General features: G+C 41.0%; 1 protein-coding gene across 10 annotated transcripts in view; it reads right to left on the bottom strand.

Moving 5' to 3' along the window:
• Positions 1 to 25,886, bottom strand: part of ALMS1 (ALMS1 centrosome and basal body associated protein) — a 78,423-nt gene that overhangs the window by 40,727 nt on the left and 11,810 nt on the right. For all 10 annotated transcript variants that reach the window (XM_054824244.1, XM_054824245.1, XM_054824248.1 and 7 more), the window contains exons 2-6: positions 22,966 to 23,100; positions 21,205 to 21,400; positions 9,502 to 9,619; positions 4,985 to 7,214; positions 1,651 to 1,810 (exon numbers count right to left, since the gene is read on the bottom strand). In XM_054824244.1, coding sequence (XP_054680219.1) covers positions 1,651 to 1,810; positions 4,985 to 7,214; positions 9,502 to 9,619; positions 21,205 to 21,400; positions 22,966 to 23,100 — 2,839 coding nt within the window. The remainder of the gene's footprint in view (positions 1 to 1,650; positions 1,811 to 4,984; positions 7,215 to 9,501; positions 9,620 to 21,204; positions 21,401 to 22,965; positions 23,101 to 25,886) is intronic.

Genomic DNA, 25,886 nt, shown 5'->3' with positions numbered 1-25,886 from the left:
TCAGCCTGGAGAAGAGAAGGCTCTGGGGAGATTGAGGCTTACCAGTTTCTGATGGGAGCCTACAGGAAAGGTGGTGAGGGACTGTTTATCAGTGAGTGTAGTGACTGGACAAGGGGTAATGGGTTCAAGCTGAAGGAGGGTCGATTTAGATTAGATGTTAGAAAAATTCTTTACTGCTAGAGTGGTGAGGTATTGGAACAGGTTGCCCAGAGAGGTTGTGGAGGCCCCATCCCTGGAAGTGTTTAAGGCCAGGCTGGATGAGGCTTTGGGCAACGTGGTCTAGTGGAGGGTGTCCCTGCCCGCAGCAGGGGGGTTGGAACTAGATGATCTTTAAGGTCCCTTCCAACCCAAACCATTCTATGATTCTATGATTTCCAAAACATCCTTTTGGAAAGAGGCAAAGGATACACTACAGATAAGCTTGTTTCCCACTACCCGTTAAAAAGGTCTACAAGCAGACAAAATGCACTTTTAGCATTTGGATATATAATATCTAATTGCTTTAAAAAAAAAGTGCCAAACTTAAGTGCACATGCTGCTCTTAAATCCATGCTGGCAGGTAAAACAACAGTGAAGAGCCAGGTCCCAACCGTGCCTGCCAGTAGCTATTTTATTTGGTTCAAACAGAGTTTTGTTTCATGGCCCAACCACTGATATTTTTAAGTACAGCAAGTAGTCCAGAGCCCAGTTGAACAGTATTTCTGTTGAGGACGACTCCACCCCTCTACCAATTGCTAAATATGTTTCAGTTTCCAGATCTCCCACAATGCTTAAAGGAGGAAAGAACAAAAGGAGAAAAAAAAAAAAAAAGAAAATAAGCAAGCCCAAGAGGCATAAGAAGAGATGCATTGCATCACTTCTGGTTCGAAAGACAGGTTAGTGCAGGATTCTTGAAGTCGGAGATATTCAAAGGGTTAGACAGGTACTTGTTCCTTCAGATCTGCTCTTCCCCATTGGGTACAAGATACAAATGTCAAAACAGAACATGCTAAGGAAAATACACATTTGAACTAGTTGCAATGCACATTTTCACATTTTAATGATATACTACATGGGCATGCCACTGAAGAACATCTTAACCCTAACTGAGCACACTCTGTTCTTCACATAGAAACGATTCAACACTTGTTAAGGTTGTATTGATTTTTTTTTTTTTATGTTGAGATGGATGGATTGATGAACTGACCTGGTCAGTTATAAAATACATATGACTTTTTGTCACACTGAACACATCAAGAAGTCTCAGAAAGAAAGAGAAACCAAGACTTATTGCTCTCACAGGAAGAAAAAGTCTGGTAATATTTCTTTAGTTTTCAGATACAATGCATTTCCTTCTTAAGAACTCTTGCAAAAAGAGAAATAGTAAACATAAAAATTTTTAAAATGCCACTGCACTTGCTGGAAGATGCCACATGGCCATGACTCCTTAGTGAGAAGGCATGTTTTCAAAGGTTTCAGTGCTTACTTTTTCAATGCCAAATATCTCACATTTGAGATGGGAGAAGATCAACTCATATGAATGACACAGAGCATAACACGAGAAGAAACACACTTGACACTACCAGGCCAAGAGCAACCTCCCAGGTGAGTCTGGAGTTCTGCATTCTCTCAGGCTTGCACAGCACAAGGTCTTCCTTCCCTTCCCCATACCTTGTGGCTGCGGAACGGTCCTCGCCAGCGTGTCAGTGGAGTCCTTCAGCGTTCTAAGCTCTGAAGGGGAAAATTCAACCTCCCTGATGGGTCCTCGGGGTACAAACGGTGTCAGTATAGTTCCAGGTGACTGATCAATGCCAAGGTTGCGAAGGTATATCTGGCAAAAGTAGAAATAAGTAACGCAAACAGCAGTCTTACAGAATGACAATGGATTCTGAAGTTGCATGTTTTCCACATCACCCTAAGCGCAAACAACTGGCTTTAAGACATCTTGAGCCCCAGTCTTGTTCAACTCGCACTAACAGTTCACCCAAAACACTAAAGCAGTCATGTATGAGACAACATTTCCAGCTTATTCTATTCCCTGGACCATGAATGACAATCCTTTTTTCTAGCTAGTACAACTGGGCCTACGTAGTGGACACCTCACAAGCCACGTGTAGCCCAGCAGAACAACTGACATATCCTGCAAACTCTTCTTCATTACCTTCTGAATTGCTACCAAACATAAATAAGTTGCAAGAACTGTTCTGGTGGTGACAGCTTGTGCTTGTGCTCACCAACAGGGGGGTTTTTTCTGGGGTTTTCCTGACCTTTTCTTCATTACATGCGAAAGATGGCAACTGGCAGTAACCAGTGCCCAGCCCTTTCCACAGAATCCAGAAACATTGGAAAAGTTCAGCAAAGAAGAGGCCACATATCTTGTTCTTGTGACTGCTTCTAGTCTTTTTACTCAAATGCGTGCTCTGTACACTGCACGAGCAAGAAGTCTGAAACTTCAGAGGAGACTGGTAAGCTTCAGCCTCACCTGTTTAAAAAGACATTTGCTAGCTGGAAGGAGAACACAAAGGTTTGGTTTAAAAACATTTTTCTCCCCATATGACTGCTGCACAGAAAACATTATCAGACTTTGAAATGCAAGCTAGGCAGCAGGAAAGTTCCTCACTCTTAAGGACAAGTTAAATATGAGCTAGTCTTCAAGGCAATTAGTTGGGAAGCCTTTTGTCAGAGCCAGTTAAAAAACATCATGAAGTAGCTTTTATGACATTGCTGTAAGGAATACCCTTGTACTGGCCAAAGAGTAGAATCACTTTCTGCTACTGATAGTTTTACAAAGAAACACAGGTAGTCTAATATAATATTGCCCGTTTACTCAACGGCTTAGTGTGCAATGAACAAATTTCAGCAGTAAAAAAACTCCCTGGCTATGAAACCATTTCTGGATACAACCTGCTACTCTGGTTTAAGTCTATAAAATGTAGGATACTCAAATGTACAAATTCCATATACAACCAAGACTTAGTTTTACTATCGCAGCTAAAGCAATAACCCCTTCTTAGTAAAGGCAGCATAAAATGCATGTCCTTTTCTGTAAGCACAGAACAAATACACACAAGCACTATTTGTACACCAAATATATATATATATATAAAAATCACTATCCAAGTATAACTTCATTAACATTAAACAAAGCAGTTAGAGAAGCCAAAAGAAAGTCATACTCAAAACCTAAAACTCTGTGATATACTGGAGGAAAACGTAATGAGGATGAGACCAACTCTCCCTTTGCAACATCCAGGAGATTGTCAGTTCAGACACACAGCATCATTCTCTGTATTAATATATTTTGAAATCTGGTGGAATCTCACGGAGGTAAGAGCCTACCACAGGCCATCTAGGATCTCCTGAGCAAGTAATTTCTTCCCTTTTAACAAAGCATCTAAGTTTACATGCAGACATTATACGCAGAAAAAAATAACAACAAAATTTGCCTTGACTTAATCACCTGTAGGGGCAACTTAAATTCAACTCACCTATACTATGTCCTAAACTAGCCAAAGTTAAATAAATTACCTTATAGATCTTAGCCAACTCTAATTCCTACGATTTTATTACAAATCTACATACTAATAGCCATATATGTGACCTAATCTCCTTTACCTTGTCAGTGATTTATGAGAACAGAGTTCCTCAGAACTAAGGCTGGAGAACATGCCTAATTATAGTAATTCAAAAAGGAGGTAACAGACAACCTTTACATCTCATTAATTTCATTTAAAATACCCTCCCTACAACATTTATATTTGTTTCAACACATATTTGCAGAGACAACTCAGAGAAGAGTGCTTCTAAAACACAGTTCCAAAGACCTAATGATTATAGGAGTCATCTTGTGAGAGGAACAGCCACTTACTCAAAAGATAATTACATGTTTATCATTAACATAAATCTGCATTTAATTTTCTCTAACACTCAACAGCTATTAGTCTAGTTAACATGGCTGCCACAATCTGCCCTCCACTCTCACCAACCATTCCCAAACAGGGAAGGGAGGAAAGAAATCTGCATTTGCCAAATAAGATATAAAGGAGGAAAGGTATGCTGAGGCTTCAAACATCCTTTATGAGCAATATACAAAGAATCAAGAATTTGTGCCTTAGATACTGGAACAAAGTGAACAAGCAGAAAGAGTATTTATAGGAAAAAAAAGCAATTTGATTTGCCAAGGAGTTCTGTGTTGGTTTTGCTATTATTGCAGATCCGTGGGTGTGTGAAGTTCATCTCTCTTTGCAGCCTAGCATTTCCTTAGTCAGCAGTTGAGTCTCAACCTCATGTTTGGATAATTATAACCTGATATTTTGAACAAATCTGGAAGATCAGAAATGGCTTATCAATGCTCTGCTAAAAGAGCTATACCTAATTTGTTTACAAGTCGTATCAAACAGATTTCACTTTTTACCACTAAAACTATGACCTGTTCTTCTGTCCTTTATGTTCCGCCACCAATCTTTACATTTCTCTTGCATTCTGTTACCAGAATCTATACCTGGAATGAACAAACAAAAGTCTTTCCCATATCCAACCCTTTCTTTGCCCATGTTAAATATTATCTAACAGTTATTTCTTCCACCTCTGTATTTAAGATAAACTGAATTTCATCCACCAGTAGCACAGACCAGTATAAAACTATTTCATTTAGTCCATAGTGATGTAGACTCCACCAGAGTCTCCTAAAAGAGCAGTGGGGAAAAAAAAATGTCATACCCCTGAAACAAGCATTTAAAATTAGAATCAGTTATAAAGGGTTAAGATTTTTTTTAGGCTTACATAAAACACATATTCACTCGTATTTCTAAAAGATGAACTATCACATGACCTGTTCCCAACATGACTGGATGTTGAAAACTAACTATAAGCATGCTAGTGTCTCACTCCTGTGATACCTTCTGCACTTCCGTCCTACTCACTCTATGACAGCCAAGCGTACTCTGATCTCTTCATAACCAAAAGGTAAAGAAGAGTTACAAATTTTTGTTAGAAACTAACTTACTGGGATCCTTTCTTCAATATTAAGCTCTTCTTTCTCTGGAGTTTCCAAAGAAGTTGCTCCAATGGGGATGAAGTTATCGTCTTTTGCGCTGGTGAAGTGGTGCCTCGAAACCACTGAAGAGCATTCTGCAGACCCCAAGTCCCCGTGACTACTTTCCCCAGAACTAACAGGAAGATTCAAACTATCTGGGGAAATATCACCAAAATTGTCCGTGCTGACATGGCCAGTAGGAATACCTAAGTTGTGAGACTGTCTTTTATTTTGAAGAGCATCACAATTCTTCTGGTCATCAGTTGGACAGTTTCCATCCTCTCTAAGGAACTGAGCAACTCCTTCACTGGAAACTAAAACATTTGAGTCCGGAGTTTGTCCTGCACTATTACTTTCTACATCTTCACCACCAGATCCAGAAACAATCTCATCTGTAAGCTTTTGTATCATGGAGCCTCCTGAACTATTTTCAGACACTCCTAAAACATTACTTTTTTCTTCTAGAGGCTGCAGTGCCTCTGTCAAGTTTGCTGGTGGAGTAACTTCAACCAAGGATGTGTTCCTACTGGAAACATTTACCACGTTGTCAGACTGAGATCTAGTAAGAGGGTGCACAAGCAGCAAGTTTTTGTTATGAAAACGCAAACTTCCCAGGGAACCTGTCTCCAGAGAGGAAGCACCAACATAAACTTTGGGGTCTCCACTGCTTTTTTGTATTGACAAAATATTGTTTGAAGAACTGGCAATTGCACTGTAGGCTTTCCTTCTAGGAGAAGCTCCACCTGGGTCACATGAAGTCAATGCATCAGGTATCTCCTCTGGCTGGCTCACGTTCCAAGCCCCTACCTTCTCCATGAAACTCAGTGATGGGAGAGACTGAATTCTTCCAGTGTGGGGATATTTCAGTTTTAAGGACTCAAAATGTTCATTGTTTTCTTTCTGAGAGCGTTGGCATGAATGTTGCTTCTCAACAGATACCGGTATACTGGCAGATGAGTTCCCTGAAGTTTCTTCATTTAAGCATGAAGGAGAGGTCTGAATATCTGATTTTATCATAAGGACACCAAGTTCTTCTGCCTTTGCATTTTTGTTTAGAAGTATCCCTGGAGTAGACTGGTAGCTTGGATGAGCAAAGTATCCAGAGAATGAGCCGTCACCTACAAGAAGATTAAATGAAGGGGAAATGTTTGTAACTTTATGTCCCCTTTCAATGGAAAAATCTGAAATAGTTAATTCACTCCTGCTTACTCCAGGTTCTACTTCCACTGGAGCATTCTCACTGCATGAAGAAGGAGTTTCCATGTCAGTCACAACTAGTTGTTTAGGTGAACAATCACTGGTGCTTGTCACAATAGGGATAAACTCTTTCTCAAATCTCACTGCAGGAGATAGTTGTTTCCGCTGATGATCAAGGAAAGCTCCCTGGAGTTCCTCAGTAACAGCCACGAACTTCGTGCTTTCAGAGCCATTGAAGTCCACTCTATGTTCCTTCGACAGTTTGGCTATTTCAGAAATCTTTGCAGAAAAAACATCTTGTGCAACCGAATTTTTACAGTTCTCTTGCCTCAAATAATCAGATAAATTATTAGACAAATCAAGCTCAGAAATCTTCTTATGTTTTTCCAGCTTCTCTAGCTGCCTCATGCACCCTTCTGACTCCCTCTCAGCCATTTTTACCTTTTCCTTTTGCACCTCTCTTTTGCTTTTTTCCGAATTCTTAGTCAGTGCTGTTTTACAAGAGGAGTTTTCTGAAGATGAGAATTCATCATGCCTCGATGACTCTTTTTCTTTCTCCAAAAGCTCAAAAACAGTAGCTGGTACATTGCTGTCAGGGCAGAAACGTTCCTCTCTTACAGACGTACTACAGGTCTGCTTTGCAGGAGAAGCTTCCATTTGGCTCAGTCTATTTCCCTTAGTTAGCATCACCTTTGATGTGGAGTTTGCTAAATTGTCACTCGTTTGGGGAGTTAACGCCTTCTCGTTAGTATCATTTTTACAGTCTTCATTTGCCTCCTTGTTCATGCGTAGCTGTCCAGAAAAAGAGGTTTGCTGAGATAAACCACCACTACAACTGGCATCACAGGGTTCCATGTGTCCAAATGAAAGAGGATGCTGGGACAAAGTAAAGCAGTCGCTAGGGGCATCAGAGAGAGATTCTGCATCTGTCGGTGACACAGCTTCACAGATGTGCGAAGGCTTTGAACGCTCCTCAGACGGACCAGAAACATCAGGGACTCCCCTATAAGAAGCAAGAAAAGTAAGTGAATTTCTGATCATACTTTTAACTTCAACATCCACATTCTCTGCTTTAATATTAGAGGCAAAAGTAGAACTTCACTCAAACAAATAATTGGGATTAGCAATATAAACATCAATACATTCCCTAAACAGGCCAAAACGTGAAGAAATTCTTTACATCTTTCTTTACATTTAACAAAATCCAAAAAATATCAAAAACCCTACTATTTGAAAATATTAGTTGCTACTTAGTATGTCAATATTTTTCAATCAATTTGGACTGAAGCATTTTTTTTTACTAACAGGATGTTTATTAGTTAAGCTTTTTCCTTTTTCATCAGATCCAGACTGATTTGAGTTGGAAGGGACCTCACAGCCCATCTAGTTCCAACTTCCCTGCCATGGGCAGGGACACCCTCCACTAGCCCAGGTTGCCCAAAGCCCCATCCAACCTGGCCTTGAACACTGCCAGGGAGCCAGGGGCAGCCACAGCTTCTCTGGGCACCCTGGGCCAGGGCCTCAGCACCCTCACAGGGAAGGATTTCTGCCTCACATCTCATCTCCATCTCCCCTCCTGCAGCTTCAGGCCATTCCCCTTGGCCTGTCACTCCCTGCCCTTGTCACCAGCCCCTCTCCAGCTCTCCTGGAGCCCCTGCAGGGACTGGAAGGGGCTCTAAGGTCTCCCCGCAGCCTTCTCTTCTCCAGGCTGAACAACCCCAACTCTCTCAGCCTGTCTCCATAGCAGAGGTGCTCCAGCCCTGGGATCATCTCCATGGCCTCCTCTGGACTCGCTCCAACAGCTCCATGTCCTTCTTGTGCTGGGGACCCCTGAGCTGGACACAGCACTGCAGGGGGGTCTCACCAGAGCGGAGGAGAGGGGCAGAATCCCCTCCCTCAACCTGCTGGTCACGCTGCTGGGGATGCCGCCCAGGACACGGGTGGCTTTCTGGGCTGCAAGCGCACATTGTTGGGTCATGTTGAGCTTCTCATCCCCCAACACCCCCAAGTCCTTCTCCTCCGGGCTGCTCTCAATCCATTCTCTGCCCAGCCTGTAGTTGTGCTTGGGATTGCCCCGACCCATGTGCAAGACCTTGCATTTGGCCTTGTTGAACCTCATGTGGTTCACACGTTCCCACCTCTCCAGCCTGTCCAGGTCCCTCAGGAAGGCATCCCTTCCCTCCAGTGCATCAACTCACCACACAGTTTGGTGTCATCAGCAAACGTGCTGAGGGTGCACTCAATCCTACTGTCCATGTCGCCAACAAAGAAGTTAAACAGTGCCGGTCCCAGTACTGACCCTTGAGGAACGCCACTCCTCACTGATCTCAATAAAGGGCAGAAGATTTCTTCCCTTCTTTGCACAAAAGAAATCATTTGTCATGCCTTGAAATGAAGGCTTGGACAAAGACTTTTACCAAAATAACTATTTCTTTATGTATTCATGCTTTATATAAAAGTGTGTATTCTAAATTACACATAACATACACTACTGTAGTGTGTATATATATATATTATACGTATACATAAATACAAGTTGTATCTGATCAAGTGGTGTTCCTCAGGGGTCGGTACTGGGACTGGCGCTGTTTAACATCTTTGTTGGCAACACAGACAGTGGGATCGAGTGCCCCCTCAGCAAGGTTGCCAACAACACCAAGCTGTGTGGCGGGTCAACATGGTGGAGGGAAGGCATTTAAACTAAAAGAGGGTAGATTTATATTACATGTTAGGAAGAAATTCTTCCCTGTGAGGGTGCTGAGGCCCTGGCCCAGGTTGCCCAGAGAAGCTGTGGCTGCCCCTGGCTCCCTGGCAGTGTTCAAGGCCAGGTTGGATGGGGCTTTGGGCAGCCTGGGCTAGTGGAGGGTGTCCCTGCCCATGGCAGGGGGTTGGAACTACACGGTCTTTGAGGTGCCTTCCAACTCAAACCATTCTATGATTCTACGATTTTTGTCCCCAAAATTTCACAAGGTTTATTTCAGAGTCTAAGAAAACTAGAAGGATGTCTCAGAGGGTGGAGTTCCTCATTTTCCCATTTTCTTCAGGGACATTAGGATGACAAGTTCAGAAGAGTCTTGTTCTGTTCCCTGGTTCAAACTCTTCTGAAGGCAAAATAAAAAGATGAGTAGAACTCTGACAATGCCTTCTCTTTATACAACACAAAGAGTAAACCACACCTTTGTCTTATTTCTGTGACCATTACTGTAATTATTTAATTATCAAATGCAGGACAATTCACGGCCACTCAGGAAAAAAGGTTTGCATTCTGACACCAGGTAACTTTATCCTACCTTAAGGGAATAAAATCCATTTCTGATTGCTGGAGAAGCATCTCGTCTGAAAACCTCTGGCCTTGTGTTGAATACATCAGCAGTGGAAGACAGGGAGAGGACTGACTGTCCTGAATATCTGTTAAAAATAACAATAACGCAGTAACAAAACCTTGCCAGGCAATCTCTCTTTAAATTGCCCTGCCAACTAATATAGCCTTCAAAATTCAAAAACATGCCAACCACAGTGAAAATTATGTAATCCCATCATTTAAATCCTCTGCTGAAGCATGTTCCCTCATGTATTAAATTCTGATTATCACATATCAAATTCAGGTTTCTTCTCGTCAATCTCAAAAAAACATGTGACACTGACATCTCTAACGTACCCGCTTATCTTTAAACTTCTTTCTGCACACATCTCTGTCATTTTCCACTTACTAGTCAGCACCCCCCCTCGTGATTCCATGCAGCCTGTATATATCGGAGAACGTCCACAGGGCTGTTACCCAGATCACCGTTTACTTCTTTAAAAACCAAGAATCCCCACTCATGCCTTTCTTGGTCTCCATTTTTTCCATAAACTTTGATTATAGCAAAGGCTGTGTACGTTGGGTTTTTTTTAGGGTTTCAAGATGCAAGTAATAATAAAACTTAGTCATCACAATTATACTAGTACCACTGTCTACTACCATAGCAATAAATTTTAGTTTCTATCATATATTTCTTTGTTCTTTGAGGTAGTTGGCACTGTTTTCAGTTCACTGCTTACAAAAACAAACAGTAATGTTTTATCCCACAAGAATAAGAACAACTATAAGCTGATATCTGAGAGGTGTGACTACATACATGTTTGATGGATGCAAAAAAAAATTACTTCCAATACTTTGATAAGCTTTTTTTTAAAGCAAAACAAGCTACTTTTCATGAAGAGTATGATTTCAGAACCAGAATTCACATTCATTTAATTTAGGCTCATTAGTTTTCAACTCTCTCAGACAAGCTACACTCTGTATCACTTACAGAAGCATAATCATATCAGATAAGATGACCATTACATACCAAAAATCAAGTTCACATTACATCAGCTTTATCCCGAAGCTTTCCACAGCCTGTATTACATCACCTGATGAGTGGTATCCAACCACAAGATGACCTTTCTGATTCATTTTTAATTTAATACTTCCAATTAACATTTATTTAATTACTTTAGAACTCTACGTAGTGAGAGGATAATTATATGGATAGAAATAATTCTACATCGCACAGCAAAGCTGGCTCAAAATTTGGATGCCCCCTATTTCCCCCCATCAGCAGCTAGAAAAATAATAATATGATTGCTATACAGTTCCAAAGATTCCCTTCTATCTCAGCAGCTGTCTCCACCACATGGCCGGCCTAATGTCTCCTAGAGGAAGCCAAATTTATACTTCAGCATCTGTAGTACAGATGGCACAAACATGCTAGAGCAACTTAAGTGGGGAGTCTTTGTTTTTCTAGCACCCAGTACCTCTTTAAAGCTAAACTCTCCTCATTACATTATTAAATGCACCGTACTAGTCGCTGCTCCATTTCACTTTTGTCTTCACTATTTGCAATGCCAAACATGAATGAAAAGTAAAAAAGGCCACCTGCTTTTTTTGGAAGCGTATAGGAAAGGAAACGATACACATCTTCAAAAAATAGGTATGAATAGCTACTCCTGAGCAACTTGACGAGAGGCTCCAATACAGACTGGTAAGCGCCTGTGCAAAGCTGGATGAAAAAATAACACCACCACACATGGAAGTGTAAAAAAAGTAGAACAGAAAATGGCAGCATCAGCACAGAGGGAGCAGGAGCCAAGAAAATAAGGAACAAGGTCAGGGATGTCTCATTTATAATATAATAGCACCTCAGGGCTCTGTCATATTATAGGGCACAAGCAAGATTGTGGTCTAATGTACCGAACTGACTGGCACTTAGGTGATTTTAAACACAATTTGAATCGTGATTTAAAATCATGGAACAGGAGACTAATCTAATTCACTGTAATCTCCTCAGCATTTATTTGAAATGTACTTTACAGAAAACAAAGAGGTTTGCTTTCAGTGGTTGATACTGACTTAGAACCAAATACATCTCACGCATTAGATTCCTTATTCCCAACCACTAACTGGGAGTAGACAGTACTTACAATGCATTTATTCAAACATTTATTCTGTTTGGTGTACATTTACTCAAACAATTTTTTTGTTGTTGTACTTGAAAATACCGATTAACCATAGCTAGCTTGGATACAGATTTGCATTAAAGATGCAAACACACATATTTTAAGAAATATTAAACAAGTTGGAATCTAACCTATCTTAGCTGTGTTAGATGTACTTTCTTCCTCCCAAATCTTGTTTTACATTTAAAATTATATTAGTGAACAAAGGCAACAGTAATTGCAGTTATCGAATTAGACTTGTCATTTCACATCATGATACACTTAATGTTTTCAGAACTGGCATCTCATTTTTATTCATACAATAGAAGAGGAAAATAAGCTTTCCTGATTTTCAGCTTAACTTCTTCACTTTGAATGAAAATGTGTTTTCAAGCTAAACTGAAAGTCAGGAGCAATTAAAGAAAAAGCTTTTCCACACAATAAAGACTGGGTGTGCTGTCTTTGTAAATTAAGAAACAAAAAAGACTGTGGGAGGGAACTAAAAAACAATTGGAAAAAAAGCTGTCAAATGCTGTCAAAAAATAGATCTCGCCAAACAGTTTTAATGCATCTACACAGGTATTGATAAAAATAAATGTGTATATACACATATATATACACACACACACAAGTCACAACATTTGGCTGATAAATCAATGCTTTAAAAGATGGATTATATCAACACAAATTTAAGTACCGCTCAACATTTGTGTCAAGAAAGTCAACCCAGCACTCAAACAGATGAAAAATGATTTTGCATTCTCCAAGCAGAGTTATAAACAGGAAATCCTCACTACGTGGGTACGTATCTAGTCAGTCCCTTCAACAGCCGTTCTTGTCCCTGCTCTATCTGAAACTTCAGAAATCCCTACGTTCTTACAGAGAAGGCACAGAGAGGCTCAGAGATGAGGTAGGTATTTGCCAAGCAATAAATATCCCACTGCACAGAGCATCGATACAGGGCAGTCTGGATCACCTGACATCACAGCACGGCAAAGGACACAAGTTTTAGTACAACTGGAGTCCAGCCATACATTGGTTGGAACAAAGCACCCCAGTGAATCTAAGAGCGTCGAGGATGGAAAGCAACAACTTGGACAAGGACTTGGGGTCACGATGAACAAAGCACCAACAGGAGATTAGTGCAATACTGTATCCAAAATGGCAAGCAATTTTTTCATGTATAATAAGAAGAATGGTGAATAAATAGTAACAAGGACTATTCTTTCCAACCTTTTACTGAAACTACTATTGAAATTTGCAGGTTCCAATGATTGTAACTCCATCTTCATTAGTATCACAGGAGGAACAGAGAAAACAGCTAAAAGATTGGAGAAACATCCCTCATCGCGAGAGCCTCCTGGAACTAGATCTGTTTAGTACAATCAAAGAGAAGATTAAGGAAGACTCAATTACATTTGTATATATGTATGCAAGACCAGAAATTCAGTCATTAAGAGCATTCCAGTTGAGATAATATATAACAAGAATACAACTTAAAACACGGAAGCTATGCAAACCTAGACAACAAATAAGACCAGCTGAGTCCATCAATATAACAACGTAGCTGGCTCTCTACAAAATGTGCAAGGCTGTTTAGATAGATCATTAATGGCTTCAACAGTTATTTGAACAGCACAAATAAGTCTTGCTTCAATTCTCTCTTCCCTCCCTTCTCAGCCTGTTACATGCAGTCCTGAGCAAGACCCCCCCGCGTTCTCCATCTCCGTTTGAAGCAGTAAGACTACATCTCAGCAAGAAGGGACAGACCCAGTCTCTCCCTCCCAGCCCAGAGATGTGTTTTCCCCCTCCTTTTTTTTGCACAGGCAAGAGAACTCTGACCCAGCTGAAACATAACCATCTCCATTTCCAACTCTATAATTCCATTTCAGTCTGAACAGCAAGCTGATCTGATTGTACCAATCCACATAGTGGGCTCAGCAGAGGGGATGCAGCAGGAATAATTATGCAGAACAAGGAAAAGCCAGACTCTTCCTTTACAGAAGCAGTCTTTAGCTGACTAAATAGATTGCAAAACTGCATCCTCAGACTAGCCTGCATTTCGGGCAGTCCTACTCCCCTGACTGCTCCAAAGAGCGTCCTGGTTTTGGCGTGTAGCAGAAATCTGCCTTAGACTGACAGTACCCTACCTTCCCCAGAGGTTTCCAGTCGAAGGAACTGTGGTGGTGATAGCTGACTTGAAGCAGCAGATGACTGACAAGGCCAGGAAAGATGAGTGAGGGGAAAAAAAAAAAAAGGAGGAAAGAGAATAGTCGAGATCCACTGCAGCCACATCCTCGGTGGAAACTCTCTCTTCCAGCTCACCCCCTGCAGCAACCTGCAGAGATGACCTGTAGAAGCACCTTTATGGAGCTCAACAGATGACATTTAACCAGGGCTACAAAAACAATTTTTTTTATATATATAAAATATAATTCCAGCCATGTCGCATGTTCTACCTCCTCCGGCTGTTTTGAATGTTTTCTAATCTTACAGCACATGAACTCTAATGCTTTCAGTAACTTGTTTTCTTCAGGAGGCAGAAAGATCATCGCTATCATATTTTGGATGCTTGCGATGATTTAGGGGCTCATTACGCTCAGACATAACCTAGGTTTTGCAGGCAGAAAAGCAGGTGCTCAACGCTTAAAGCAGCAAGTGACGTCAGTACAACACTCTTTGAACATCTTGTGTCAAAACAGTAATTCTTCCTGCTGTCGCTCTGAAGGTCAAAAGCTTCCTCACAGTTGAATTCACTGAGCAAGCAAAGCTGGGCATGCTACTCTATCTTACAGCCTGCTGACAATTCTGAATGCCAGAGTCAAATTGCCATTTGTGGGAGATAAAAAAGGAAGGCAAAACAAAAACAAAACCTTCTTGGCTTTGTCAATCTGTTCCACAGTGTAGCAGGAATGATTTCAATAACACTGTCATTGTGATTTCCCCCCTTCCTCAAATTAAATTCAAAACACTTTTTGAAGAGAAGGAGGAATAAACTAATATTATAGCTTATGCTTTTCCCTTTGCTCTCACCTTTCCTCCCATAACTGGAGATTTAAGTGCATATACAAAAAGGCTGTAGTTACTGGCACACTCACTACAGAGCAACAAATAAAATACCAGCAGTATACAGAATTCTTACATCTCTGTATGGTATTAAAAAGCCTTATGCTTTCTCTTTAATTCCAATTGCATTTAAAAAGCAAACTTTGACAAATATCAGGAAATTTTTCATGATGAAATGGGTTCCAGTTCTGCAAACCACAATAACGTGGACAAAATGCTATAAAATACACTAAATGCAACAGTCTTATACGGAGGATGTAGGCAAAACCAAAGCATGCCTAACCTACCATGTCCTTCTACTTTTTAAAATCTGTCTTAAACCTGGATTTCCTACATGGCAAAACAACAAAAAAAATGGGGTTTTATTCAATATAAACCAACTCTAGCCAGACAGTCATGCACACATGGCATTTAATTACAAAGCTGTCTGTAGACCCAAACATGAGATAGTCAAGAGTGTTTTTTAATTCATAAAGGAGAAAATCTCTTCAAAAACATCTCAGAAGTAATTCCAAATCCACAGCAGCCAGCAATTAATTCAGCCACACCAAGCTCGTCTGCCTGTGTTGTTATGCTAGAATAAAATCTCACTTCATCTTCCTAACATGTTGTCTACAAAAAATAAAAAAGGCTTAGAGCAGCACGGGATGGGGCTTAGTGTTCGGTGTAGACTAAAACCAACATATTAATATGGGCAAAAGTTTGGGATTTCCAGTAAATTACCTCAAGTTTCTAAGAAAGAAAAAAAAAAGTGCTGGTCTTTCCTTTCATGCTTTTGTAACACACGTACGATTTTAAAAGTTCCTTCAGCAGATGGATTACCTCCACCAAAGCTAACCTCATCCCAGATTCTGCATTTACAGATAGAAGTCATCTTCTGTCTTGTTTTCCTTCATAGAAATCCATGTATATTCACCACCATAAAGTTAACAGAGAACCACACACAAGAATCCCTGAACAAGTAAAACAAGAGGTTCAAGCAGAGAAACAGAATTTTTTTTAATCAGATAATCCAAGTCACCAAAATCAAATTCAATCTTTGTATAAAGCATAACAGGAGACAGAAGGCATAGTTCCAGCCATGAGTGCGAGACCTAGAGTGGAAGGCATTGGGCCTTGGGCCTCAGAGGGGTTCAGTATGAACCAGAACCTCTGGATCCAGATCCACCAGACACAGATGTTCTCTCTCTCTCTCTCTCCCGTCACAGGCTCCTTCACAAAGGATGGAGCAAAGCATTATCAAAATAATCACCAAAACTGATGAAAATGAGCAAGACCTGCATATTGTAATAACAGCTGAACTCACAAAACCCTCGGGAGTTGCCATGAATGTTTACCAGGTGTGTTGGGTTTGCGTGGCAAGGTTTTGGTAGTGGGGGGGGGGGCTACAGGGGTGGCTTCTGTGAGAAGCTGCTAGAAGCTTCCCCTGTGTCTGACAGAGCCAATGCCAGCCGGCTCCAAGACGGACCCGCTGCTGGCCAAGGCCAAGCCAATCAGCGCCTCTGTGATAACATATTTAAGAAGGAAAAAAAAACAAGCTAGGGAGAGAGCTTTTGCAGCCGGAGAGAGGAGTGAGATGTAAGAAACTCTGCAGACACCAAGGTCAGTGTAGAAGGAGGGGCAGAAGGTGCTCCAGGCGCCAGAGCAGAGATCCCCCTGCAGCCTGTGGTGAAGGCCATGGTGAAGCAGGCTGTCCCCCTGCAGCCCATGGAGGAAGGATGAGGGGGTGTAGAGATTCCACCTGCAGCCCGTGGAGGACCCCACGCCGGAGCAGGTGGAGGCACCTGAAGGAGGCTGCGGCTCCATGGGAAGCCCACACTGGAGCAAGTTCCTTGCCGGACCGGTGGACCCGTGGAGAGGGGAGCCCACGCCAGGGCAGGTTTGCTGGCAGGACTTGTGACCCCGTGGGGGACCCCACGCTGGAGCAGTTTGCTCCTGAAGGTCTGCACCCCATGAGAGGGACTCCATGCTGGAGCAGGGGAACGATGAAAGGAGTCGTCCCCCTGAGGATGAAGAAGCGGCAGAAACACCGTGAGATGAACTGACCATAACCCCCATTCCCCATCCCCCTGTGCCACTGAGGGGGGGAAGGTTGAAGCCAGGAGTGAAGTCGAGCCCGGGAAGATGGCAGGGGTGGGGGGAGGTGTTTTAAGAGTTGATTTTATTTCTCATTACTCTACTCTGTTTTGCCTAGTAGTAAATTAGATGAATTTCCTCTCTAAGTTCGGTCTGTTTTGCTCGTGACAACAATTAGTGAGTGATCTCTCCCTGTCCTTATCTCGACCCACAAGCATTTCGTTATGCCTTTTCTTCCCTGTTTAGTGAATGAGGGGAGTGAGAGAGCAGCTCTGGTGGGCACCTGGCCTCCAGCCAGGGTCAACCCACCACACCAGACTATTCCCAAGGCAATTTCAAGTCCATCCCCTTAAGCTGTTGTTTAACTTCAGAATAAAAAAAAAAAAAACAACCCAAAAAGCAACCTACATACAAGTAAGATTACACAAGCAGGTACAGGAATGGCAAATTGCAAGTTGAACTTGCAGTTAACTGGAAGCAATGCAGGTTTATTATTTTAAAATATCGCAAGCAATCATGTTATTTGCCTATAATAATTTTGTTTGTGAAAAAACCTAGCCCAATGGTATACTGAAACCAGCCTTAGAAGCAGCTTTACTCAGCCATTTCAGTTACATCCTGGAAAACTGAGTCACAAGTGTAACAACCCAACAGGCGGGGTAACACTTGGTTTTGCAGAGTGATCCTCTAAGGGATATCAATACAAAAAGACACACTTTGGGCTTAGTAACAGCATTGTTAATTTATGTGTTTCCAAGGAAGTATATACAGAAAAGGAGTCTAGGTGGGGTATCATGAAAGTAAAGAAGAAAGAAAAGCAAGCATTATCAGCAGGTAAGAAGAAATTCACAGATGACATAACAGTCAGTTACAGAATACATACATGAAGGTTTGCACAGGAAAAATTAACAATTCAATTAGAATTGAGCTAAATTTGAAAGTCAAAAGTTAATATATAGTGCATGATTGAATTTGATGTTAGAACTAGCATTTAAGAGTTAAAAAAAATAGAAATCTATGCCTAAATGCAACAACTGCTAATTGAAGAGTGGAACCAACGGATAACAATCACGTCTGGGGGTCTGGTGAACAGTTAGTATAGTAACTTGGATGCATAAGGAAGCAGAAATGCAACAAATGGAAATAACACAACTAAAGTAAGGCAAGGAAAACTTTCTAGCTTGCGTAACTAAACCAGCTCTCGGTAACAGCCTTGGCTAATTTTGTCTTCCACAGATAGCACAGAAGAGAAACTAACCACTTCAGCCATAGGAGTATTGTTACCTATACATGGCTTAGTTCTGCTTTTGCTGGCTTCAGTTTCATTAAATGCGCATGGACAAAAAGGGAAAGATATAATTCTTTACAGATTAATTGCCACAGCTGAAGCTTCAAGTTAAAAAACAAGGAGGAAAATATGAGCAAATAAAGGTAATAAAGAAAAATGGATCTGATAAAAGTTGGCTTTACTTCCAAGAGAAACAAGTTTACCTTGTTGGGGACAGATGTGCTTCCTGTGATTAATACCACTGAGTGAAAAAAAGCGAGTGTCTCTGTTTCCACCATTTTGAGGGTTATTAAAAATTATTACAATGAGCCAGTAATACGGTTGGTGTCTTAAGACACAGAGAATAATGCTGCATTATAAAGAGAAGTTTTCTTTTTCAAAAATGTACTACTACCAGTGGACTAAATATTATACCACCAGAATTGACCAGAATACTCTGACTCCACACGGATGAAAATGAACACAACCAAGAACAGATACAGGTGAAATATTAAATACTGGAACTTCAGCAGTCCTGGCTAACCAGGGAGGACCCAGATGACTGGAGGTTAGCAAACGTGACGCCCATCTACAAGAAGTGCTGGAAGGAGGATCCAGGAACTACATGCCTGTCAGTCTGATCTCAGTGGCGGGGAAGGTTATGGAGTAGATCATCTGGAGTGCCATCATGTGGCACATACAGGGCAACCAGGTGATCAGGCCCAGTCAGCATGGGTTCATGAAAGGTAGGTCCCACTTTACTAACCTGACCTCCTTCTATGACCTGCCTAGTGGGTAAGGGAAAGGCTGTGGATGTTGTCTACCTGGACTTTACTAAAGCCCTTGACACCGTTTCCCACAGCATTCCCCTGGAGAAACTGGCTGCCTGTGGCTTGGACAGGCATACGCTTCACTGGGTAAAGAACTGGCTGGATGGCCAGGCCCAAAGAGTTGTGCTGAATGGAGTTAAATCCAGTTGGCGGCCAGTCACAAGCGGTGTTCCCCAGGGCTCAGTATTGGGGCCAGTTCTCTTTGATATCTTTATTAATGATCTGGACAAGGGGACCGAGTGCACCCTCAGTAGGTTTGCAGATGACACCTAGCTGGGCAAGAGTGTTGATCTGCTTAAGAGTAGGAAGGCTCTAGAGAGGGATCTGGACAGGCTGGATCGATAGGCCAAGGTAACTGTATGACGTTCAACAAGGCTCAGTACCAGGTCCTGCACTTGGGTCACAAGAACCCCAGGCAACGCTACAGGCGTGGGGAAGAGTGGCTGGAAAGCTGCCCATCAGAAAAGGACCTGGGGATGTTGGTCGACAGGCGGCTCAGTATGAGCCAGCAGTGTGCCCAGGTGGCCAAGAAGGCCAACAGCATCCTGGCTTGTATCAGAAAGAGTGTGGCCAGCAGGACCAGCGTGGTGATCGTCCCCCTGTACTCAGCACTGGTGAGGCCGCACCTCGAGTACTATGTTCAGTTTTGGGCCCCTCACTACAAGAAGGACATTGAGGTGCTGGAGCGTGTCCAGAGAAGGGCAACCAAGTGGTGCAGGGTCTGGAGCACAAGTCTGGTGAGGAGCGGCTGAGGGAAATGGGGGTGTTTAGCCTGGGGAACAGGAGGCTGAGGGGAGACCTGATTGCTCTCTACAACTCCCTGAAAGGAGGGTGTAGCCAGGTGGGGGTTGGTCTCTTCTCCCAAGTAACAAGTGATAGGACAAGAGGAAATGGCCTCCAGTTGCACCAAGGAAAGTTTAGATTGGATATTAGGAAAAATTTGTTCACCCAAAGGGTTGTCAATCCCTGGAACAGGCTGCCCAGGGAAGTGGTGGAATCCCCATCCCTGGAGGGATTTAAAACACACATAGATGTGGTGCTCGGGGACATGGTTTAGTGGTGGACTTGGCAATGTGAGGTTAACAGTTGGACTTGGTGATCTTAAAGGTCTTTTCCAACCTAAACGATTCTATGAAAGCACAAGACCCAGAGAGAAACGTAAGGACTTTTAACAAAGATATTAATATTGATACAAATGAAGTACAAATGTGTGTATACACTTGTGTTTAAGCACCAGAACAGAAGACTCATTAGCAGAAGGTCCTGCGCTCTGACAACATCTGGAGGATGACAACAAGGTTGTTGCACTTCACATACACGGCTCCCTTTCCTGTTTGCCCAACAGGATAGCAGGCTACAGCAAAGCACCACGCCAGGACCTCATCGCTACTATACCTAAACCCCTGTGTTACAGGCAAGCTATACTACTTGAGGGGGAAAAAAAGAAAAGAAATCAAAACAGGGTTGGTGCTTGTGAGTGCAACAGTGAAAGTGGATAAACATCAACTTACTTAGACATTTTGTAAATAATTACCACCTTCCCCTTCCATGTAGTCTTTGTTATGCTAACTTCCTACATAAGCAAATCCCTTTATCTGGATAGTTTGGGTTAAATCTTGCAGTAGTACAGTACTTCTAGCTATAATTCCTCAGTTTTTCCTCTTATCTGAAAAGGAATACATATACTGATTAATTAAAGAGCAGTAACACTTAGACCTTTTTAAAGGGCTACTGAAAAGCTTTTAAAACTGTATTTAGAGATTACCTTGTCTATAAAGAAATCCTATAAAAAGCAGTGAAACAGAAGCAGTACACAGTAGTTTTAATGTATGAGAAAGGGGTGAAAGCACGGACACACTTATCAAACAGTTTTTCATGTTATCAATACAATTATATCTACTTTAGTACTATAACTATTATTTTGAAATTAACGAAGATTTTTGACTAACCAATTAGTACAGATTTTAAGGACACAGAGGACTACCACCTCACCTAGACAGAACCCCCATAATGTCTAACTTCACTCAGGTTTACTATTAATTCTAAAGAAAAACAAGACTACAGTTTTATCTGAGACTAAAGATAATCAGTTCACATGTTAAGAGGTCCAGGGAAGGTACACAAGCCCTCTATCTCATTTTGAAGATGGGCTTTGACAATAAAATTACACAGAATGTAGTTCGTAACCACCAGTTCTCACTAGAAGAAGTCAAACGCAGGTTAGGGACTAATTTAAAAGGAAAACTAAAATGCTAATTGTTTAGCAGTTAAACAAAAGGCATCTTTGAACATACCCAGCAGTAAGCCATGTGCTGTATCTCCAAGAGACCGCCTTCTAGATGCTTCTGCTGAAGGCAACACTCCCTCCTCCAGTGTAGGGAAGTCCGTCAGGTCATTTCTATCACAAGTCTGGCCAAGCTTCGTCTCCGAGGCAGCAGTTAAATGGCTGGCATCCTCTTCTGCTGGAAGTTGATACCATGACTCGATACCCTAAGAACAGGCAGGGAGAAAAAAAGCATTCAAGCATCAAGAAAGTTTTATAAGAGACATTTCCAAAGGAAATAAAGACTACATTGTGAAACAATGGAATTATTGCTTCTAAGTTTTACTTCCTATACAAATACTCTGTTTTTAATGTAAAAGAATTACGATACACTATGAACCACTTAAGTCATCAGTTCTCACTAGTGCCCAAGTTGTCATTGCTCACTATCTGATTGCCAGCCTTCCATCGCTTGCCTGAAACTGAGCTCCATCTCTACATTCTGCCACTGCAGAAGGCTTTTTCCAAACTAGAATGAAATCTCTCACTTAGAAAGAAAAATCTTGATAAGGACAAATGCTTCAGTAGGATGCTGGGCCAGTACAGTTCCTGACACTGCGTAGTAAAGATGGTTTGCTTTGTACAACTGGGGAGTAACAAGCAGAACAGTTTCTGATTTGTCTTTAAAGAAAGTTTCTATTTACAGAAATTCTGAGTTCACAGATAATGCCTGAGAGTCCCAGCCAACTCTTTGGTATATTTTAAGAAAAAGACTTTCAGTTCATGTTCAAATGGAAAGGAGCATCTTTAGTTCACATAATTCATTAAAGAATTTGCATTGGGATTACTGGGGAAGTAATTAAACAGATAAGTTTTAATTATAGAAAAGGCACAGACAAGTCTTCAGTGCAGAGAATTCAGAATATCCATCATTTACAAGGCAAACCATTATTATCAGTATATATAACTTATAATTACATATATGTTAATATAAGCAAGAAAGTGTCCCAATGAATTGGTAGAAGTACAGTACTATCCCTACTGAATAGCTTCAAGCTCTTCTACCTTTTGAAACACTACTAAGGTATTAAAAGCTACTTTTCACATCAGAATTTTGCATATATGAACTATATTTTTTGCACAAGGCTCTTATAAAAAATTTTATTTCCAAATGATTTTTAACTCAGTCTTTTCAAAACACCTGTGGTCTTATGCAATTCTCAAAGTAATGAAATATTTGGCAGTATATCCATGAGATACAGTCATAGTGGTTCTATGACAATGTGAGTAAAGTTTTTCTTAATCACATATGGAAAACAACATTACAACTAAGGTCTAAAAGCAATCAGACTTCACATGAACTGAAGCATGGCTCTGTGCTAACATGTAAATTGGCGATTTTGAGGTAGACAGATCTGACAATTTAAGGGGGAGTAGCAGGACCAGGATTATAGCAAATTACAAACTGAATACCGATCAAAGATACTGTTGCAAAGAATAAAACGTTACACTGGAAAATATATTAGGTTTATAACCAGAAAACTGAAAAGGGGCGGGGGGAACAAACACACTGAACTACTGGGGATTCAGTTTTGAATGATAAATGTCAAAAAGGTTTGTAGCACTTGGATCAAGACTAGATTAAATGACTTGTCAGAATTCACAACAGTCCTCTTTTTCTACAGTTCCAAGAGACAGAAACACAGCACTTTACAGGGTGAGGACGGTGGAGGTCTAAAGTATACAGATAAAGTACTTGATATTATTTTCAAAAAAGGCACAGTACAAATACCCAATTAATGGTAGTTTTTTGACGTATTGCTTCTCCTAGGGAGATCCCGCTGGTAACTGATGCCTGGGTTTCACTGCTGCTGCGGCTTAGGGATTCTTCCTTCCAGCCACGATGTGGTGGAGTTGTTGCAATAGGCTAAAAGAAACAATATGTATTTTTTAAAACAGAAAATAATTTCTTGGTATTTCAACATTTGTATACATTTACGTCATGAACAATGAAATACATAAAATACTTAAACCATCACCGCAAGCGAGGCATCTACCTCAACGTACTTAGGCAGTGACCTAAATTCCATCCAGAGTCCCAAAACGTAACTAAAAGGGGCAGGTTCATTTGCCACTTTAGATCCCAAAAAACAGCGAGCATGATTTTCTGCACATTAGCCTATCACTATTGAGGGACAGAAATTTACTTCTCATTTCCAACCCACGTACATGCAACTCTGAGTAAATCACAAAACACCAAAAAGACTTATCACCAGATCAAAGCCAGGTTCTGGTATTTGTCCTGCCTGATTTATTAACAGTGGTTGTTGGGATTTCCAATAGTCATTTTCTTATTCATTTTTTTATATTTTTTTTTATTAAAAAACAGAAGGTTTTTACTTTCATAAGTTATATGTCAAACTAAATTTTAAAAGGCATCTTATGTAAATATCTTAAAGCAAGTCTAGGTTGATTTCTGTATTATAATTTAGCAATACCTGACACACTTTGAGGGCATGAATTGAAGTCAAATTGGACTTCTGCCTAGAAAAGCAGCTGTAACATTTTTTCCCACGAGGTAACAGAGGAAGCTGTTCTACAGTCAGAATGAAATTTCTCATCCATAATATCCCATGCCTGAGGTCACAGCAACTGTAACAGCTTTCCCCAGACAAGACAGACAGCCAGGTTCAAACACAATGGTATAGAATTGTGAAAATTATATTTCTGGAATACCAAGACTCAGCCCAAACAAAAATGTTTCAGGAAAGTAGCTATCGGCTTAAAAAAAACAAACAAACCAACCCTAGAGACTAGCACAGGTATTACTATTAATGCAGCAATTTAACATGAAGCCTAAACTAGAAGGAGGACTTGCAGCTCCCTCACCTCTTTAATACCCCTCCCTGCCCTCATCCTCTTCCTCATGTCAACTCTAGTTCCAATTTAACTCACTGATTTTTTTTTTTTTTTTTTTTTTTTTTAAAGTCAAGCTGCCCTTGGAGCTATTTTCAGTGACCAAGCTAGCAAACAGTGGGATCTGAGGAACACTGCAGTGAACGCAAGTAGGTGGTGGGGAACTTCCTCCTGCCCCAACTGTGGTACCGTGAATTATACATCTACTGTCTAGTGGTATCTGGCAGTGGTGAGAATTACAGCAACCCATAATGTGGGCAAGCGACACGTGAAGGGCAGAAGTAAAAGGTCACAGACCGAGAAAAGGAGAGGGTCAGTGAGGAAGCCGCAAATGATTTCCCAAAAGCCTGCCTTCTACATGAATAATTATAATAGTGCTGGATACGTGCCCAAGTTATGAAGTCCTTCAGTGATAACTGTCTTTTTTTTTTTTAATAGATTTTCTGATAAATTGGTCTAATACTCATGTGGAAGTTTCCATTCAGTAGCACAAATCTACCTTGATGGACTGAGCATACCACTTGCAACCTTTATCACAAAAAAAGCAAGCCACGAGAGTTTTCATGAAGACATTAATTACATTCTAAGGGAAGAGTTCAGATACAAACTTAGAGAAAAGTCCAGAACACAGACCTGTTTCAATGTAAAAGAAACACGTAAAATTCACCATTTGAGATTGTTTCTTTAAATGTGAATATTACCTACTAGATTAGCTAAACTGACACCTGAATTCTGTTTCATTTTTCTTATGTACTAAAAAGCTGGAAAGGATGTGAATAAAAGCTTAAGATTTTTTTTAATTTATTACAAGACTGCTAGTTCATATTTAAACTTAAGAAAGGTGAGTTCACTCTTGACTATTTATGGCACCTCAGTTGAAGGTGGTTCTCATACAAAACATAACACCTTCAATCTATCTACAAAAAAATAAATTACAGCCATCACAAATGAATCTTTATCTGTCTCCATATTTGTTCCTAAAAAGCGATTCATTCTGCCACAGAGACAGCGGATTTACAAATTTCAGAGAAGGTAAGGAAAGCCCCTTCGGTTCTGACTCACCTGTTCAAGAGATATCTGAAATAATCACTATCTGGTGGCCAGGTTGTCACCAACAGAGAGAGAGTTTGGTCTTCCCTCTAATTCCCAATCACCAGGCATCCGAGCTTGCAGTGAAAAGCTTATTTTCATCCTTATTAAGTCTGAGAATGTGCGGAGCTGAAGACAGGCTGAATTTCTCTTGCCTTTAAAGAGCATTTGGTCAGGAGACTGCCAAGACCCACCGGCAAAGCATCACAGGCACTCCAGTTAGCTTCAGCCCCGATTCTGCCCATGAACAATAGGTAACCCTAAAACTCTTCCTCCCTGGAAACTGCAGCCCATTGCACTAGTAAGATGGGGTTCCAAGTCAGGATTTTCCCTTTTACTCCAGTTTTCCTTTAAAATAAGCCACTTGCTCAAACGTCCAATTGCAAAGTGAAGAACATTGTTGGGGCAGCACCTCTGCATCTTTCAGGCACAGTTACAAAAACCTCAACTCTACATAGTAATCTCGCAAATTTTAGCTTTTGGAAGGACAATTTCCAGAATTTCAGTACCATATGCCATCTTAAATCCTTCCAAAAAATAGCATCACCGAAATAAAAACATGACGTAGCTTTCTATACAGGTCAGCACTGTAAAGTACATTACTTGGAACAGCAGGAATATTTTTGTCCAAGTTTAAAAAGCTATAGCACTCAAAAGGAAGATGTTTATTACCGATCGTGTGTGAATCACAACTGTGAAACTAGGACT

The sequence above is a fragment of the Grus americana genome, chromosome 4 (genome assembly GCF_028858705.1).
Source record: "Grus americana isolate bGruAme1 chromosome 4, bGruAme1.mat, whole genome shotgun sequence".
In the NCBI taxonomy this organism is placed as follows: Eukaryota; Metazoa; Chordata; class Aves; order Gruiformes; family Gruidae; genus Grus; species Grus americana.
This window is presented reverse-complemented; position numbering and strand designations above follow the sequence as displayed.